Here is a 16,508-nt window from a genome sequence, read left to right as displayed (position 1 = left end):
GCCCCAAAAATTTACAATTAATATACTGAAGGTAAATGTATGCTAAGTGTTTATTGGATTGAAGTTGAGTGTTTTGGTTTTCTTCTACCCAGAAAAGCTGTTATGGGAGCTGTCTGATTCTTATGATGAGATTCAAAAACCAGTTGTGATCATGAGAGATGTTGACTATTTCTAGTAATGAAAGTGGTATCGGTTGTGGTGACATGCGCAGGTAGGATTTGCTGATGGAGGTGGAGGCAGGAGGACCACGAGTTTGAGGCCAGCCTGGGGTACACATTTGCCAGGCGTGGCGGTGCATGCCTTTAATCCCAGCACTCGGGAGGTAGAAGCAAGTGGATCGATGTGAGTTCGAGGCCAGCCTGGTCTACAAAGCGAGTCCAGGACAGCCAAGGCTAACACAGAGAGACCTTGACTCGAAAAGAAAAGAAAAAGAAAAACAAACAAACAAAAAGACTGAAAATGGCCATTCACATCATTAGTTTCCCCTATCACTCTTAATTTTATTCCTTGTGATTTAGAGTTCTTTGACCCCTTTTTAATGATCTCCTGGATAAAATACTTCACCTAGTAATTGACCTTTTGACTTTCTGCTGTGAGCATATATGCTCTAGAGTTCTTTTGTTAGCGATCTGTGTAATTTAGCACACACACTTAACAGTTTCTAATGCAAATTTGCATCTATAGCGACCCCGGAGCAATCTAAAGTTACAGAATGCCTTTTGAAATGCTCAACTCCATTGCCCTATGTTTCCACTCCAGCTTAAATCTCCAATACTGCTGAGCCCCGTCCCTCTTCCTCCTCTGTTGCCTTTCCCAATGAGGTCCTTGAAGACACCTTTCTGGGTCCTCAGCCTTTCCAGCTACACTTTCCCCAGGAGACAAGAGGTGTTGGCACAATCCATTCACATGTGTACTGCTCCCTGAATCTCAAGATTTGAGAGTTTTCTCGTTTGACCAGGAGAGTTAACACAAGACGGTTGCGTCTTGCAGAATACTTGTATCTTTATCCCACATCACAGGCAATCCAAACGCCACAGTAGTTTAGTTTTGAAAACATTTAACTTTTCAACCTTCCCCATCCGTTACCTCAAATCTCTTTCTCTTTTGCATCTTTAATCTTGATAAATTAAACAATCCTTTTATCATCTTGTTCATTACCAAAATTTGTGTTGTCCTTTTGAGAGTTTTGTCACTGCTCCTAAGGCAACCACAAGCTTAGTTAGATTTGCCTCTAAGAAGACCTGAGATCTCTTCTTTTTGCCTCTACTGTCTAATGCCCTAGCTCCAGCTGAGGTATATCTTACCTGGATCACAGCACAGACCACCAAGCATGTGAACTACGTTATGAAGTAGCCACAGTGCTGCAAATATTAAAAAAAAAAAAAACACACCACTACTAACTCCATGCACAATTTTAAATGAAGTGCATGTATCTGAAAGACTTACATGGTATATAGCCTTCACATATGTTCTATCCCTAAGCCAGTCTCTGCATGGTAGGTTGTCTGATACTTGAAACAGTAGGTTCATGTTACTAATTACCTACGATTCGATGCCTTACAATTGCTGTCATAATGAAGGTCAAATTCTGCAGGATGCGCTGCCAGTCCCACAGCTTCTGGTGTCTCATGCCTGTCTCGCTCTCATCCTCATCAACTTCACACTCCCTACCAGCGTTCTCTTGTATGCGAATATCTCGTTCCAAATTTAAGGCCACTGCGAGTACTCCTCTTTCTATTCCAGTGTTGCAAGCCTTTCCTTGGCCACAAGTATACGTACTTGCACACCCCCACAGTTATGCTCCATGCATTTTTTCAGCTCTAAACTTAAATATCGCTTTCTTTTGGAATCCTTTCCTTACCGGGTTGAAGTAAAAAATTCTACTGTCGTGGTAGCCTGTTTTTCATTCCTAACACAAATGCCATTCAAATGTCTATGCGTGTCTATGTAGTTTTCTCACCGGGAAGTAGATATTAGAAGATTAAAAGCTGGGCCAGCGGTTTTCATTGGGTCCAGGTCTCAAGCATGCTGCCGGACACAGGGACACACTTACAGGTTGCATGACTGACTGACTGTATGATGCTAGAGAGATTGGTGGGAAAGGGTTGTATTCTTAAACTCGAACAAAACACCACGGGGCCAGAGGACCGTTAATTCATTTGTGTTACTTTGGAGTCGGGGGTCACTATGTAGCCCTGGCTCTCCTGACCCTGATACAAGGGCACTTGTCTTTTATACATAATGGGATGCCTGACAGTTGGTGGGTAAGCATTAGAAAAGGAAAGGGAAAGAGGAAAAAAAAAGGAAGGAATTATGAAAATGGAAAAGGAAAGAGGATGAGAGAGTGAAGGAGAGTGAAGCTGGAACGGGAAAGGAAAGTGGAGACCAACAGGTATCTGGCATATGGTGTTTTATGAGGGAAAGTCTGTGACTCTCCCACATACTTAAAAACAACATGGAGACACACAATAAAATATTAACAGGTGATGAATGACATGTGAAATCTCCTGCTGGGGTAGTTTAGGTAGCTTGAATTATTTATTTTGGCAAAAGAGGAAGGAGTGAGAGATGAACACCACGTGGTTATCCTCACACCGGGCCCCTTGAACATGTACAGTCTTAGTTATAACCTGAGTTCTCCAAGTCACACGAAGCAAGGGTGTGTCTTCATGTGTCTTTCTTGCTTAGTTTACAAATACTCATCCCTCCGCTTTGAAAGAAACATGAAGGGCTGCACATGCGTAGTTATCACTGGCTAGGTGCAGTTGGTCATTTTCTGCTTCTTCCCAAACTGTAGAAAAATATGTCGTAACTGCAAATGTGGGCAAGAAGAGCACGACGTCCTCTTGAGCAACGAGGAGGATCGGAAAGTGGGGAGACTCTTTGAAGACACCAAGTACACCACCCTGATTGCCAAGCTGAAGTCAGATGGAATTCCCATGTATAAGCGCAATGTTATGATACTGACGAATCCAGTTGCTGCCAAGAAGAATGTATCCATCAACACCGTTACCTATGAGTGGGCTCCCCCGGTCCAGAACCAGGCGCTGGTAAGTCCTGGGGAGGGAGGATGGAGGAGGCTTTTCTTTTCTTCGTGTTACTGGATTGTTTATTTAAGGCAGTTCCTTCTGTGACATGGTCAACTACCAGACATCTGTTGTTTCTCTTGCGTTCCCATTGGCTTTGGATTCCGATTACTATTATTTTAAACACAATTCTACATGTCTCATAGACTTTTTTTGACCATCTAATATACCTTATTTTTTTAGGAAATGTTCTAACAATTGTAGTAATTATGTGAAAATCAGGGAAAAAACCAATTAGGTGTTTTATATCAATCTATAAAATGTTCTAGGATACTTTTAATTTTTTTCTTAAGATGAGAAAGAATAAATATTAGATTTTTTGTATTTATTTAGAACTGAGCAAAAAAGTTCCATTATGTTTTTCTTACTATAAAAGGCAAAAAATGTGATTTTGCATCAAGCTCCTTCTATTATTATGACAACTAGATAAAGAATTGTAGGGTCGGTTAGGGCATTACAATAAATCTTGCAAATGATGCTTGTATGTTATGAACACGCCACGGGTCCACCCTGCACTCATAACGATCTACCCAAATGTTTCATATAGCGATCCATCTGCTGATTGAGCACAAGTAAACAGTAATAATCCTAATGTTCGTAAAAACTAGATGGAGTTAATGTCATGGAGAAAAATGTGTCCATTATACTCATTGAAACCTGTTTTCTATGTGTGACTAGATGTTTATAGTCAAAGGATGAAACTCCCTTCTCCTTAAGTAAACTTGTTTCTGGCCAACGTTAGCAAAGATTGAACAATCCCACTTAGCGCTGGTCTCCCTGCACCCTAGGCCAGGCAATACATGCAGATGCTGCCGAAGGAGAAGCAGCCAGTGGCGGGCTCGGAGGGCGCGCAGTACCGGAAGAAGCAGCTGGCGAAGCAGCTCCCTGCGCATGACCAGGACCCGTCTAAGTGCCATGAGTTGTCCCCCAAAGAGGTGAAGGAGATGGAGCAGTTCGTGAAGAAGTACAAGAGCGAGGCCCTGGGAGTGGGCGATGTGAAGCTTCCCTCCGAGCTGAACGCTCAGGGCGACAAGGGGCACAGCCCTGCTGGGGACAGAAACATCCCGGCAACAGTGGGTCCTACGGACAATTCCGCTGAGCCCAAGAAGACCCAGTATGTGAGTAGTCATACTGTTGACTTGCGTTGTGTTTTGTGGATCCTTTTCTTTCTTAGGGTGTGTGTGCATGTGTGCAAGTGTGTGTGTGTGTGTGTGTGTGTGTGTGTGTGCGCGCGCGCGCGTGCGCGTTGGGGGGTCATTCCTCTGTTTCTAAAAGGATTATGATAAGAGAAACAAAATGAGTAAAAATCCAGTTTAGACTTACCTTGAGAATTACATTTGGATGTTTGAGGTGTCTATCCAAAGTCAAACTTTCTGATTATTTTGAAGAGCAGTTTTGAGTTTTGCATGTTCACAGTAGTTAGCTTCTTACTTGAATAAACTACCAATCTGTTTCTTTAAAAGGCTCTTTAGAACATTTTGTTTAATTATTTTTTTTTATACGTATGGATGTTTTTTGCCTGCATGTATGTCTGTATACCACATGCATGCAGTGCCCATGGGGGTCAGAGGATGTTGTTGGATCCTCTGGGACTTGCAGTGTAGACACTTGTGAGCTACCATGTGAGTGCTGGGAATCAAACCCAGGTCCTCTGGAAGAGAAGCCAGGTACTCCTAACTGCTGAGCCATCTCTCCGGCCCCAGCATCTGCTTCTAAGCATAATCCTTGTATTGATTGGTTACCTTTTATATCTATTAAATGTTTCTCTAGTTTAGTTATATTGGCTAGCATTGGCTAATATATCAATGTAACACTGAGTAGTGAGGACATCACTAAAAATCATCTTTATCTCACTTTAGCAAAGAACACATTTAGGCTTTGTACCTTATTGTGATAGATGTAGACCATAGCACCTATCAACTCCTGTTAAACGCTCTGTTAACCCCCACATTAACGAGCTGTTTTCCTTTCCTTTCTCAAGTTTGACTCAGTATGTGCTTCCACAATTTCACACACGTACCTTGGACATAGCGGTTACTCCCATCCCTCTTGTATCTTCCCGCCATTCCTGTTAAGCCCCCATGTCCCTTCCTCACATTTCCTCTATTCTTTTGCCATCTACTGAGTTCAACAGAGACCGTCTGGCCAAGGGACTGGACCTATGTATTGGAGCCTTGCTGGCTCACCAATGAGTACACAGATGAAGACAATGCCTGTTCCTCCCGCAGAATCCATCAGTCACCAATAGTTAAGCAAGGAGGGACATGGCCCTGTGAGCCCCTCCCCGATGCGTGCGATTGACTGTTGACTGGCCCAGTCACGTGCAGGCCCAGTGCAGCCAGCCTCTGCTTCTGTGAGACCGTCTTGGCATGCTGAAATCACACCCAGCAGGCAACATTGCACAGCCATTCTCTCCCTGTCCTCCAGTTCCTGCAGTCTTTGTCCTCTCTCTTCCAAGACATCCCCAAGGAGTGTACATGTTCTCTCTAGATCTGAGCACTCAACTGTCGTTTGTCCTCAGCTCCCTGAGCTTTCTGAGTCTCTGCACTCATCACGGTTTGTTACTATAGCAACACAGCTGAGCAACAGTAGTAAGTTCCCCAGCAGGCCCAAGACCTCCGCAGCCATGGGTTTTGGCCGGGTTTATAGTAACAAGTATAAATTCCCTCGTATGGAGCAGGCCTCAAATCCAATCAGAGAACTTATCTAACATTAATTGGACTAATATATGGTTGGGTAATCTAGCTTGCTTGTGAGACCATAGCCTTGAATCTAGGGAGTTGTGTTGGCAAGGGTCTTTTAAAGGTCTCTGCAAAGAGTTTTTGTTGGTGTTTTCGTTTTGTTTTGTCGTGGCTGGAAGATAAAGGAGGATCATAGTTCAGACAAGTAAAGCACCGGGCCAGAGCTGACTGTAATGTTTTTCTCCTAGGTCCAATTGGCACGGTCAGTTAATAGGTATAATACTCAAAACATTTACTCACAGCTCTTACATAATCATTTCTTCAGAGAACTGATATAAAACTGAGGTGAAAACTACTATTAACCCTTTCCCCATCAATAACTTCCAGTCGGTGCTGTGTTGTACACAGGGCAGAAGAAGTTGATTTCAACAGACGGAAGCTGAGTGATTCCATTTCATGGCGATGTCTGTTCCCTGTTGTGGTTTCTGTAGACACAGCTTGCTTGGCATACCCTAACTCAGGGGCCGTGGGTACCAGTGCTCTGATGACTGTGCTTTGCGTTCTTTCCCCTTAGTCCTGTTACTGCTGCAAACAGACCATGAAGGAAGGGGACCCAGCCATCTACGCCGAAAGGGCCAGCTGTGATAAATTCTGGCACCCGGCTTGTTTCATCTGCAGCGTCTGTGGCGAGCTCCTGGTTGACTTGATTTACTTCTGGAAGAATGGGAAGCTGTACTGTGGCAGACATTACTGCGACAGCGAGAAGCCCCGCTGTGCTGGCTGTGACGAGGTACGCTCTCCAGGCACACCCTCTTACAGACTCTCCCCTGTGCCCCACATGTCTCTGGTATCCAGGAGACAACAGGCGTCCATCAAGTGCCAACCCTGTATGCTCTGGGTGTCCTGAGTAAACTAATGAGAACTATCTGAAACAAAAGGCTGATTGATTTTTTTTTTTTTTTTTTTTTGATGGTAAACTCAAGCCGGATGTTACCATTTTCAAATGTTAAGCTTAAGAATCTGCTCTTGAGCCGGGCGTGGTGGCGCACGCCTTTAATCCCAGCACTCGGGAGGCAGAGGCAGGCGGATCGCTGTGAGTTCGAGGCCAGCCTGGTCTACAAAGTGAGTCCAGGATGGCCAAGGCTACACAGAGAAACCCTGTCTCGAAAAACCAAAAAAAAAAAAAAAAAAAAAAAAAAGAATCTGCTCTTGGAGGCTTAAGTGCCTGATGAGTTTCATTTTTCCCCTCTTGCCAGCTGATATTCAGTAATGAGTATACCCAAGCAGAGAACCAGAATTGGCACCTGAAACACTTCTGCTGCTTTGACTGTGACAACATCCTGGCAGGAGAGATATACGTGATGGTCAGTGACAAGCCTGTGTGCAAGCCCTGCTACGTGAAGAACCATGCTGTGGTAAGCCACTCAGGGACCCAGTCGCCTCAGCCTGTGCAGTGACTTCCGTTTCTGCCTCTACATCACCTGAAAGTGAGAGGGCAAGAGCCAACCCGTACAAGGAAAGCATGCGATTCCTTCCTAGGCAGGTCAAAAGTCGTAAACCACCCACTACTGGCACCTCAGGATGGCCCATTCTACCTGTGTGTTTGCTGTACAGATTATATATGATGCCTGGTAATAATTTCCTAACATAAAAAAAAAATCCCTTCATGGGAATTGATCTATTCTTATTACTGCAGATCAGATTCCGCTTAAAATGGTTTGGGGGAGCTTTAGAGTTGGCTCAGCAGTTAAGAGAGCTTGTTGCGCTTTCCAGAGGACCTGGGTTCGAGCCTAAGCATTTCACAATCATCTAGACCTCCCAGGGGGTGGTTCTGGCCTCTTCAGGCACCAGGCACATACATGCTACACAGACATGTATGCAGGTAAAACACTAATACAGATAAGGTACTAAAATAAATAAGTCTTTAAAAAATGATTTCTGTACATGCTACTAATGCACCCACTAGGACCTTGTTTTGCTACCTGGAGATTATTAAGTGACTGTTTCTTAATTAAATGCTCACAGAATTAATCTGGTACAACAAAATTGGCCTGTATATTTGGATTTATTGTGTGGGCCATTCAGGTGCTTAATGTGAGAGTGGTTTTTTGTTTTTTTTTTTTTTTTTAAATTGCATCCACTTTGTGTTACACAGAGCTATGGCTACTGCATGCTGGCTAAGAGATGGTAATGTAGATACATGGTGAAAAGATGACCATATATAGTCGGGCTTATAAGCCAGGAATATCAGAAGGCTAAGCTCTTATTTCCTTTAGTTCAAGATCCCTCTAAGCTATATCATAGGGGATTCCTGTGGGTAAGGAAAAATACCTATGTGTAGTTCTAAAAGTATGATGCTTTAAGAAAAAGGCAAATGTTGCTGTCTGCCCATCTTCAGCCTTGACTCACCACCTCACACATTTTCTGCCCACTGTTTCTCCTCAGCCCTTCTCAGATCCTGACAGCTGCTCAGCTTCAGACTTTCATGTTTGGGAATTTAGTTACTGTCATCACAGATCTGCCCCTGCTTCCAACAGTCACCTTGCTGAAAACCACCTTCCATGACACTGGCAGACCACCTGCCCAAAGCCGTGCTAAGCCTTTGCCTAATGCACCTACCCGGTCTTCGCTTGCCCGTTACACGTTGCAGTTATCTAACCCAGATGACACCTTCCCAAGGCATGTGACCTCTGGGCGTAGTTGTCTGTTGTTTGCCTTTCGCTCGCTCTTGCCTATTCCTTGTCTTATATAAATACCTATGTGTTTCTCCAAACTCAGTTTTCACAACTTTTCCAATTCCCTACTCCATCTCTTTCTTTCTGGCTAACCTGCATTGTGTGTGTACATGCGTGCGTGCGTGCGTGCGTGCGTGCGTGCGTGTGTGTGTGTGCAGCAGCTGGAAAGTAGAGCCTCCCTTTTCATCTGTCTTCAGTATCTACATTTGGAAAATTCTTGAATAACTGACTTGTTTTCCTCTTATTTCTCATTTGGGATTCACCCTAGGCCTCCCTTCTCTCAGGAACATGATATTAAATAGTTACATGCATTAATACATCATATAACCTAACATGGTGGTAACTTTGTGTGCAGAAGAAGGATGTCATAATGGTCAGCTTTTGTAGGATGTATCATCTTGTTTTTAAGAACCAAATATAAATCCCTGAGGGCAGGGATGTTTTCTCTCTGCTCCAAACACTAAAGCAGCACCACAGAGCCCCACAGCTATTTGCGTAGTCAAGGTTTAAACAAGTGAAACTGCTTTATTCAGCTGTTGTTATTGCACCTCCATGTTCACAGACACATTATTGCATAGATTCAGTTGACAGAAGTAAATGTATTTTTAAAAGAAACATTTTTGAAAAAGGATATCTAATCACTTACTTTTATAACATGCCATTGTTTCTTCTAGTAGAGTTACTTTCTTAGTAAAGGGAAACATTGGCTTTGCCTAAAATTAAAACGAGGTATCTTTATCTCACCTGAGCAGGAAAAAAAATGATCATGAATCTTTGGAGATTATCTAACTTACCATGTTAGTTTGTGTAGAGATTTTAACGTTTTTTTGTTTTGTTTTGTTTTGTTTTTTTGTTTTTTGTTTTTTGTTTTTTTTTAAGTGAAAGGGAAAACGTTTTCAAGCCTGAAGAAATGTCCTCAGTCTGAACAGGGCATTTCTGGGCTACAGTTACCTAGAAGGAGCAGTGAGATGGGCCGATGCCTGGTTTGTCTCCATGCACTCCCGGCCTTCCACTGGCCACCCGGGCATCACATCTGCAGCCGTTACAGTAGCATTAGCTACCCCACATCTTGTGTTAGGATAGAAGAAGCAGGAGGGATGGACAGAAGCAGTTCTTTTAGCTGTGTGAGATTCACGATCACAAGAGATGCACTGCCAGGCACGCTGTGATGAAGGGTCTAGTCCCCTGGAAGGCCCTCAGTGCACATGTAGCTTTGAGCTTCTGAATAAGCAGGGATCTGCTGGTAACACCTGGAGTCATATTCAGGATTCCAGGGCGAAGGGTCATCAAATGTGTTCGTGAAGCTAACCTATATGGAACAACAAGCCGTAAACTCAATGCGCCATTTCTATAGCCATATGATGGCTTTCAACCTAAATAATTTCTTAATTTCATATGTAAGTGAATACGTTGTTTTTGTCTTCTTCTCTATACTAAAAATGAAAAAAAATGTTTTAACTAATAATAAAAAGATCCACAAATAGTTCTATAAAACTGAGAAAAATAAGAAGGCAAATCATAAGGAAATAAAACATTCTGTGTGAAATGGCTCCACACAATCTGAAAGTGTTAAAAGACTAATATGGAGTACAGAAAACTAGAACATTCTACTTGAGCTATTATTCTATAGAAAATCCATGGAAAACCGCTGTTTACACAGTATACCCGTGGATTCAGGGTGCATGTATGGTTTTAACCCTGACATTTGTTGTGCTCAGGAATCCTATCTGGATTATGCAAAGAAAGCGTTTCCCTGTTTACCAGCCAGGTTTGACCCATAGATTGTACATAGTCTTTTTAATAACCTATATAGCTCAAAAGTATACAGAAAGTGTATCTCAGGGTTAAGGTGGCTATGTGTGGCATGCATCACTTAGTTTCCCAGACAGTTTACCATTGACTCACAAACATATATTGATAGCTTTTCATCTAAAGGATTGAAATGTCCCTGCTCATCGTGGTGATTCCTGACCAAGAGACAAGTGGTGCTTAATGTTGGTCAGTGTCACCTGCTAGTTCTCCAGGTCTTTTAAAACATTTACTGAGATCATATATAATCCAGAATGCAAATGAGCTCCCTGGTGCTTTGGAGGTTTCAGTGAATTGGTTTCTGCTCTAATTTAGAGGAGTGTTTCTTGTTGTCTTCATATGTGTGTTTAGTTAAGAAGACTATTCTGCTGCATGTGGACGTATGTGTGTGTTGGCGTCATTTGTGTATTTGAGTATAACATACATAGGGCGCTGAGTGTGGGCTGGGAGTCCAGTTCAGTTCAGTTAGTACAGTACTTGCACAGTACGCATGGAGCCCTGGCTTTGACCCCCAGCACCCTGTAAATCACAAGTTCTCACAGCACTAGGGAGGTGGAGGGAGAAGGATCAGGAATTTGGGTCCAGCCTGGTACCATTTCTATAGGAAAAACAAAACAAAACACTGAGTGGTGCAGAGAATAAATGAAATTGGATGAATGAATGAATGAATGAATGAATGAATGAATGAAAGTATGAAATGCCACGGCATAGATGATAGATAAATAATGACTAATCTTATGACAGAACAGAAGCTCATTAACTACAAGGTATATTTATGGTGTGCACTTATTGTTCTTAAATACTGTCTGTATTTTTAATCGAATTCTTAATTACTTGGAGTATGATTTTAATTTTAATTTATCACTCTCTAGAAATTAGTGATGTTAATAATCACACATGTCTGTGCCACAGGTATGATGTGTCCGTGTCAAAGGCATCATATGTTCATGCTATATGTGTGATGTTACCACTTAAGAGCTTAATGAGTGAGGGGGAAAAAACAATCTTATAAAACTTCATTCTAATTATTTTTGTGAAATCTAACAAAATTAGCTGGAAACAAAGGCAGTGCTTTGGGACTTGCTGTGAGAACTTCCTATTCACACCACCACAGGGACAGCTTAAGAGCCTCACTTCCACCCATTTGCCTTTTACCTGCTATTTCCCACCATGCTCAGTATATGGGTCCCTGCTGACTAAAATGTTTCACCAATATGTCACTGCCACTGTGTATCTTTTGTTGGTTTGCTTGCTTTTCAAGACAGGGTTTCTCTGTGTACTTCTGGCTGTCCTGGAACTTGCTCTGTAGACCAGGCTGGCCTCTAACTCACAGAGATCCCCCTGCCTCTGCCTCCCACCTGCTTGGATTAAAGGCGTGCGCCACCAAGCCCGGCATTTGTGTCTCTTTTATATCCTTTAAAAATTTATCATCTATAGACTCAGGTTCGGTCTGCCCTCAGGTGCAGGTGTGGCTGGCATGGTCAGCCTCTAACCCGCTTCTCCATGCTTTATTCCCGAGCAGGTGTGTCAAGGATGCCACAACGCCATCGACCCGGAAGTACAGAGAGTGACGTACAACGGCTTCAGCTGGCATGCATCCACAGAGTGCTTCCTGTGCTCCTGCTGCAGCAAGTGTCTTATTGGGCAGAAGTTCATCCCTATAGAAGGGATGGTGTTCTGTTCCGTGGAGTGTAAGAGGATGGTGTCCTGAGAGGAGCGCGCGGAGCAGGATTGACCACAGCTGTCCAAAGTGGCCTGCGTTTCATGATAACAGGCAATTCGAAAAAATAATAAAAGGGGAAAAAAAAACTATATAACAAACCAGAAGATTTTGTCCAATATTTTTTTTTCAACCTTACAAATTCTGTATTAATTTTAAATGACTGCTTTAAGCACATTTTTTTTCAAAAAGTAAAGAATCGTAGCTTTAATGTCCACATATTAAATCTTTGAATTGGAAGCTTGAATTTAGTTATTCTTTAAAACTGTATACCCTAGTGCCAAATACTGTGATATATGTATTCATTGGCCTGGGAGACATGAACATGTCGAGTTCTATGCTTTGATTCACATGGAAAATGTAAAGGAAATTAGCTGTTGCCTGATATGACACTGTGCACTCAGCTTGTCTCACTGCCCCGTATGATGGCATGATGGCGTTCAGTGAGTTCCTTCTGTCAGGCAGTGTGGCGCACAGTGGAGGCTCCAATCACATCCCCTGGTTGAGGCAGAGGGGCCTCTTTCTTATCGCATTTCTATTTGCTTTACCTCTCAGTGTTCTCATTTGTCATCTAGTTACTTCCATGTGTGGCCTTGAACATTTTATACGTATGTTGTTGGGACAATATGTGCACTTTGCTCTTAGAGATTTTTTTTTTTTTTACCCAGAACATAAAAATAGGCTATTCATTTATTATTTTTGAAATCCAAAGAATATGTATAGGTTTTGGACACTGGGAAGTATAGCTTGTGCCGATGTCACTTCCCGGCCTTATTTTGACTCAGTTTTTTGTTTTCATGACTTTCAGTCTTACCTGATGGGTATTCTCTTGGGCTACCTCTAAGCTTGCTGTAGACACACAGACTGTATTCTTGCCTATGCACTCCCGTCTTTGGGTGCTCTTAATTTTTTCCCTTTGTATGCTTTCACACATAACTATGCACTATGAATATTAAATGGAATGAGTTAATATGTATTCAAAATAAAGTCTCTTTCACTTTAATGATTGTCTTTTTCTACATCCTTTTGTGAGTGGAAAAAAAATCCTTCTGCAGTTAAGAATATAGTACAGCAGGGGGCGCTGTCTCCAAGAGTAAAAATAACCCTGAAAAGTAAAGTCTGCTGACAGGCCACACAGCCTGTATTTCTCATTGCAGGGAAAGAGTGCTTACATGAAACTTTAAATCAGGACCTTTTGGCAATTCTTAGGTCATGCAGAGGTTTTTATAAGAGGTGTCATTATTTTAGGTGAACTTTAAGAGAATCAAGCATTGTATTTTTACTTGTCTTGTGAGGAAGTTGTTTTGTTTTTGTTGTTTTTGTGTTTGTTTTTGTTGATGAGTCAGGGTCTCACTAGGTAGCCTGACTATCCTATCTCAAGCTCTCAGTTACCCTGCACTCGCCAGCCAAGTGTTACGATATCAAGTGTTCCCCATTATGCCTGGCTATAAATACGATCTTATAAACTCTCCTAGGGTTTTGTTTTTCTCAATTCCAGATTATTAGCAGACTTTGTATGTGTGTTTTTCTTTCATCTGAAACTGGTTTTGTTGTTTTGTTTTGAGATAGGATCTCATGTATCTTAGGATGACCTCAGAATCACTATGTGGCCAAAGATGACCTTGAACTTCGGTCTTCTTGCCTCTTTCCCCAAATGCTAGGATTACACAGCTCTTTGTGCTGTGCTGTTGATCAAACTCAGAGTTTTCTGCATGCTGGGCAAGCACAGCTTAGCTCCCCAGTCTTAAGTATTTCTGTCTTAGTAGTTTAATTTTTCTAACACATACTCAGGACAATATGGTTTGGAGTTTTAGGGTTTTTTTTTTTTTTTCTTTGTCCAGTTTTCAGTTACTATTGAATACTGTTGTTCTGTGTGTTACAAGCATGCACACGCAACACACACAGAGTAGATACATGAGTGCTTACCAAGTACACTGTATTCCCTCTGCATTAAGCCTCCTCCAATGGTCTGAACACATAGAACAGTGAGAACGCCAGTTCCACATACAATATCCCGGTGAAATGTGTATCTTTGCCCATAAACACCATTTTTATCTCTGCCTTGGTTTGCCTTAAATGGTGACAGATATTTTCCAGTCCATTTTGACTATAAAGTTTAATACTTTCCCCAGACATTGGCAAAGTGAGCATAAGGTGGAACAGAGCCACCTTCACCCACCGTAGCCTCCTCTGCTGTCCCCTATGCCGCCGGCTGACAGAATAAGGCTGACACTAAGGACGTCAGTCACTGAGGACATGAGCACACAAAGTGTGGGTGTGGCCTAGATCCACTATGCCTGCCTCTCTCCTGAATAGTCTTAGTTCGTCTTTGTAGTGCGCAGTCATGAGCTCCTCGGCTTAAGAGGTTCTCAAGATAACTGAGCATTTTTGTTGTTAGTTGGTGTCCTAGTTTGTCCCTGGTGTTGCTAAGATTGACACCAAAAGCAATTTCTGGGTGGCATTTGCCTAGTAGGTTATAATCGGGTATTGAGGGGAAACCAAGGCAGAAACCTAGAGGCAGGACCTGAAACAGACTTTGGAGGAATGTTCCCTGCTGACTTGTTCCTTCAGCTTGTTCAGTTAGCTTTCTTACACAGCTCAGCCTAGCAGTGACACTGCCCACAGTGGGCTGGACTCCCGTATATTGAATAGCAATGAAGAAAGCTCCCCCTCCTCTCTCTCTTTCTCCCCTCCCCCCCAATGGAAGTTTTAAATCTGGATTTGTGCATTTCTTTTCCCAAATGTGAACAATGTAAAACATTTTAAAATTATAATTCCCTGGTATTGATGAATTAATATGTTTTTCTCATTAGAGACTCATTCGAGTTTATTTCTCAGGAGCAGAACTTAGAGTTTCTATGTCTGAAGTGGTGTGAATTTCATAATCACATCATTGCGGGTAACAGTACAAAATGCTCACTAGAAGAGAGCACAGAAGCGTCGCTGATGCTTAGGGCAAGACCAGAGACACCCTCTTCCTCCACAGAAGCCACCATCTTGGATATTAAAAGACATGACAGTGGCCTGTGCGTGTCTTGTCCCCTGAACAGCAGTGGGTGGCAACTCAAGAGGGTTCGGTGACAAAAGAGAACGGCGAACCTTCTTGGGGTCCAGGAAATGCAGACGGAAATGCTGACTCAGCATGAGCTTCTGGAAGACAATTCAAGGGATACTGCTTAATGCCCTCCCTGAAGGCTCACACAGGAGTAGTTGATCATGAACTCCTCCATGGAGGCCGCATGTACCCTGTTCAGCTCTAAATAGAATATTTTTATACCCCTGGTACAATTATGAATTGAGAAATTGATGGGATTTTTTTATTCAGTTGCACTTAAGAAACTCCAGTTGCTCTAGGATTGTTGATCTCCATAATTGTGACATGTTATGTTTATCTTTTACCTTTATTGATGGTGAATTTCACACCATGCACCCTCACCCTACTCCTTGTCCTTTCGTATCTTCCCTCCGTCCTTGCAACCTCACCCCCAAAAGAAAACGGAACAAAGATAGTAATAGTAAACCCGAAACAGAACACAACAAAACAAAAGAATCTCACTGTGGAGGCTGCAGTTTATCATGGTGTCACACAGTGTACCCTTTTGCCCACACAGCTTTACTTGCAAATGCTCATTGCCATGAGTCACTGGTCTGGTTCAAGGCCTCTGGCTACCGTATCAATACTGGATCCTCACTGGGACTCTTCTCGTATAACCTGTTGTTGCCCTGTGCCATGGAGATCTTGCAGCTATGGGTATGCAGGACAGGCTCCTTTACATGCTCCAGCAGGTCATGAATGGGGTAGATGTTGGGGTGGACCACCTCCAAGCCCTGCATCTGGGCCCTGGGTGGTAGTTGAGTGGGTCAGCCTACCAGCTGTCCTGCACCCACACCACCAGGGGGAGCTCGGCTGTGCTAACCCTGGGCAGGAGAGGTGCAGGGCTTTTTTTTTTTTTTTTAAAAAAAAAACAAGGGACTACAGAATGTCTCTTCTTTAATAAGCCCTGGTTTGAACTACAGTGACTGAAGTCTTTAAGCATAGATTTCCAACTTGACTCAAGTGTTTCAGATGAATTTCACCAAAGACAAGAGAGTCAGTGTCAAGTCATCCTTAAGCAATTTGTAACACACAGTGTTTACGTTCTTCCAACTTCACTATGGTTACCAAAGAGACACCACTACCCAAGAATAACTTTAAGCCCTTGTTTCAAAATGCCTGGCATATCTGAACTTGTCTTCCGAGTCTGTCTGCAATTCCTTAGAGAAATGTATGACTGTCCCTGGCTTCATAAAAAAAAAAAAAAATCACTTGGTAGCCATTTCTGACATGCTACCCTCTGCCTTTACTGACCACTGGTAACTGCCCAGTCTTAACTCTTGACTGTACAGAACGCTTACATACATGAAAAAAGGCCCACTTCCCTGCGTTATGTAGATACGGGTTTTAGCACACAATCCAACAGGCATTGTGATTTGATTA

General features: G+C 42.7%; 1 protein-coding gene across 1 annotated transcript in view; it reads left to right on the top strand.

Annotated features, from left to right (window-relative positions):
• Window positions 1–12,483, top strand: part of Tes (testin LIM domain protein) — a 42,148-nt gene extending 29,665 nt beyond the window's left edge. Inside the window, exons 3-7 of the mRNA XM_051151901.1 lie at window positions 2,798–3,050; window positions 3,875–4,204; window positions 6,342–6,557; window positions 7,024–7,182; window positions 11,834–12,483. Coding sequence (XP_051007858.1) covers window positions 2,798–3,050; window positions 3,875–4,204; window positions 6,342–6,557; window positions 7,024–7,182; window positions 11,834–12,022 — 1,147 coding nt within the window. The 3' untranslated portion in view covers window positions 12,023–12,483. The remainder of the gene's footprint in view (window positions 1–2,797; window positions 3,051–3,874; window positions 4,205–6,341; window positions 6,558–7,023; window positions 7,183–11,833) is intronic.
• Window positions 12,484–16,508: the final 4,025 nt, after the last annotated feature.

The sequence above is a fragment of the Acomys russatus genome, chromosome 10 (genome assembly GCF_903995435.1).
Source record: "Acomys russatus chromosome 10, mAcoRus1.1, whole genome shotgun sequence".
Taxonomy (NCBI): domain Eukaryota; kingdom Metazoa; phylum Chordata; class Mammalia; order Rodentia; family Muridae; genus Acomys; species Acomys russatus.
Note: the sequence above shows the minus strand (reverse complement) of the source record. Positions and strands in the feature narration are given on the sequence as shown.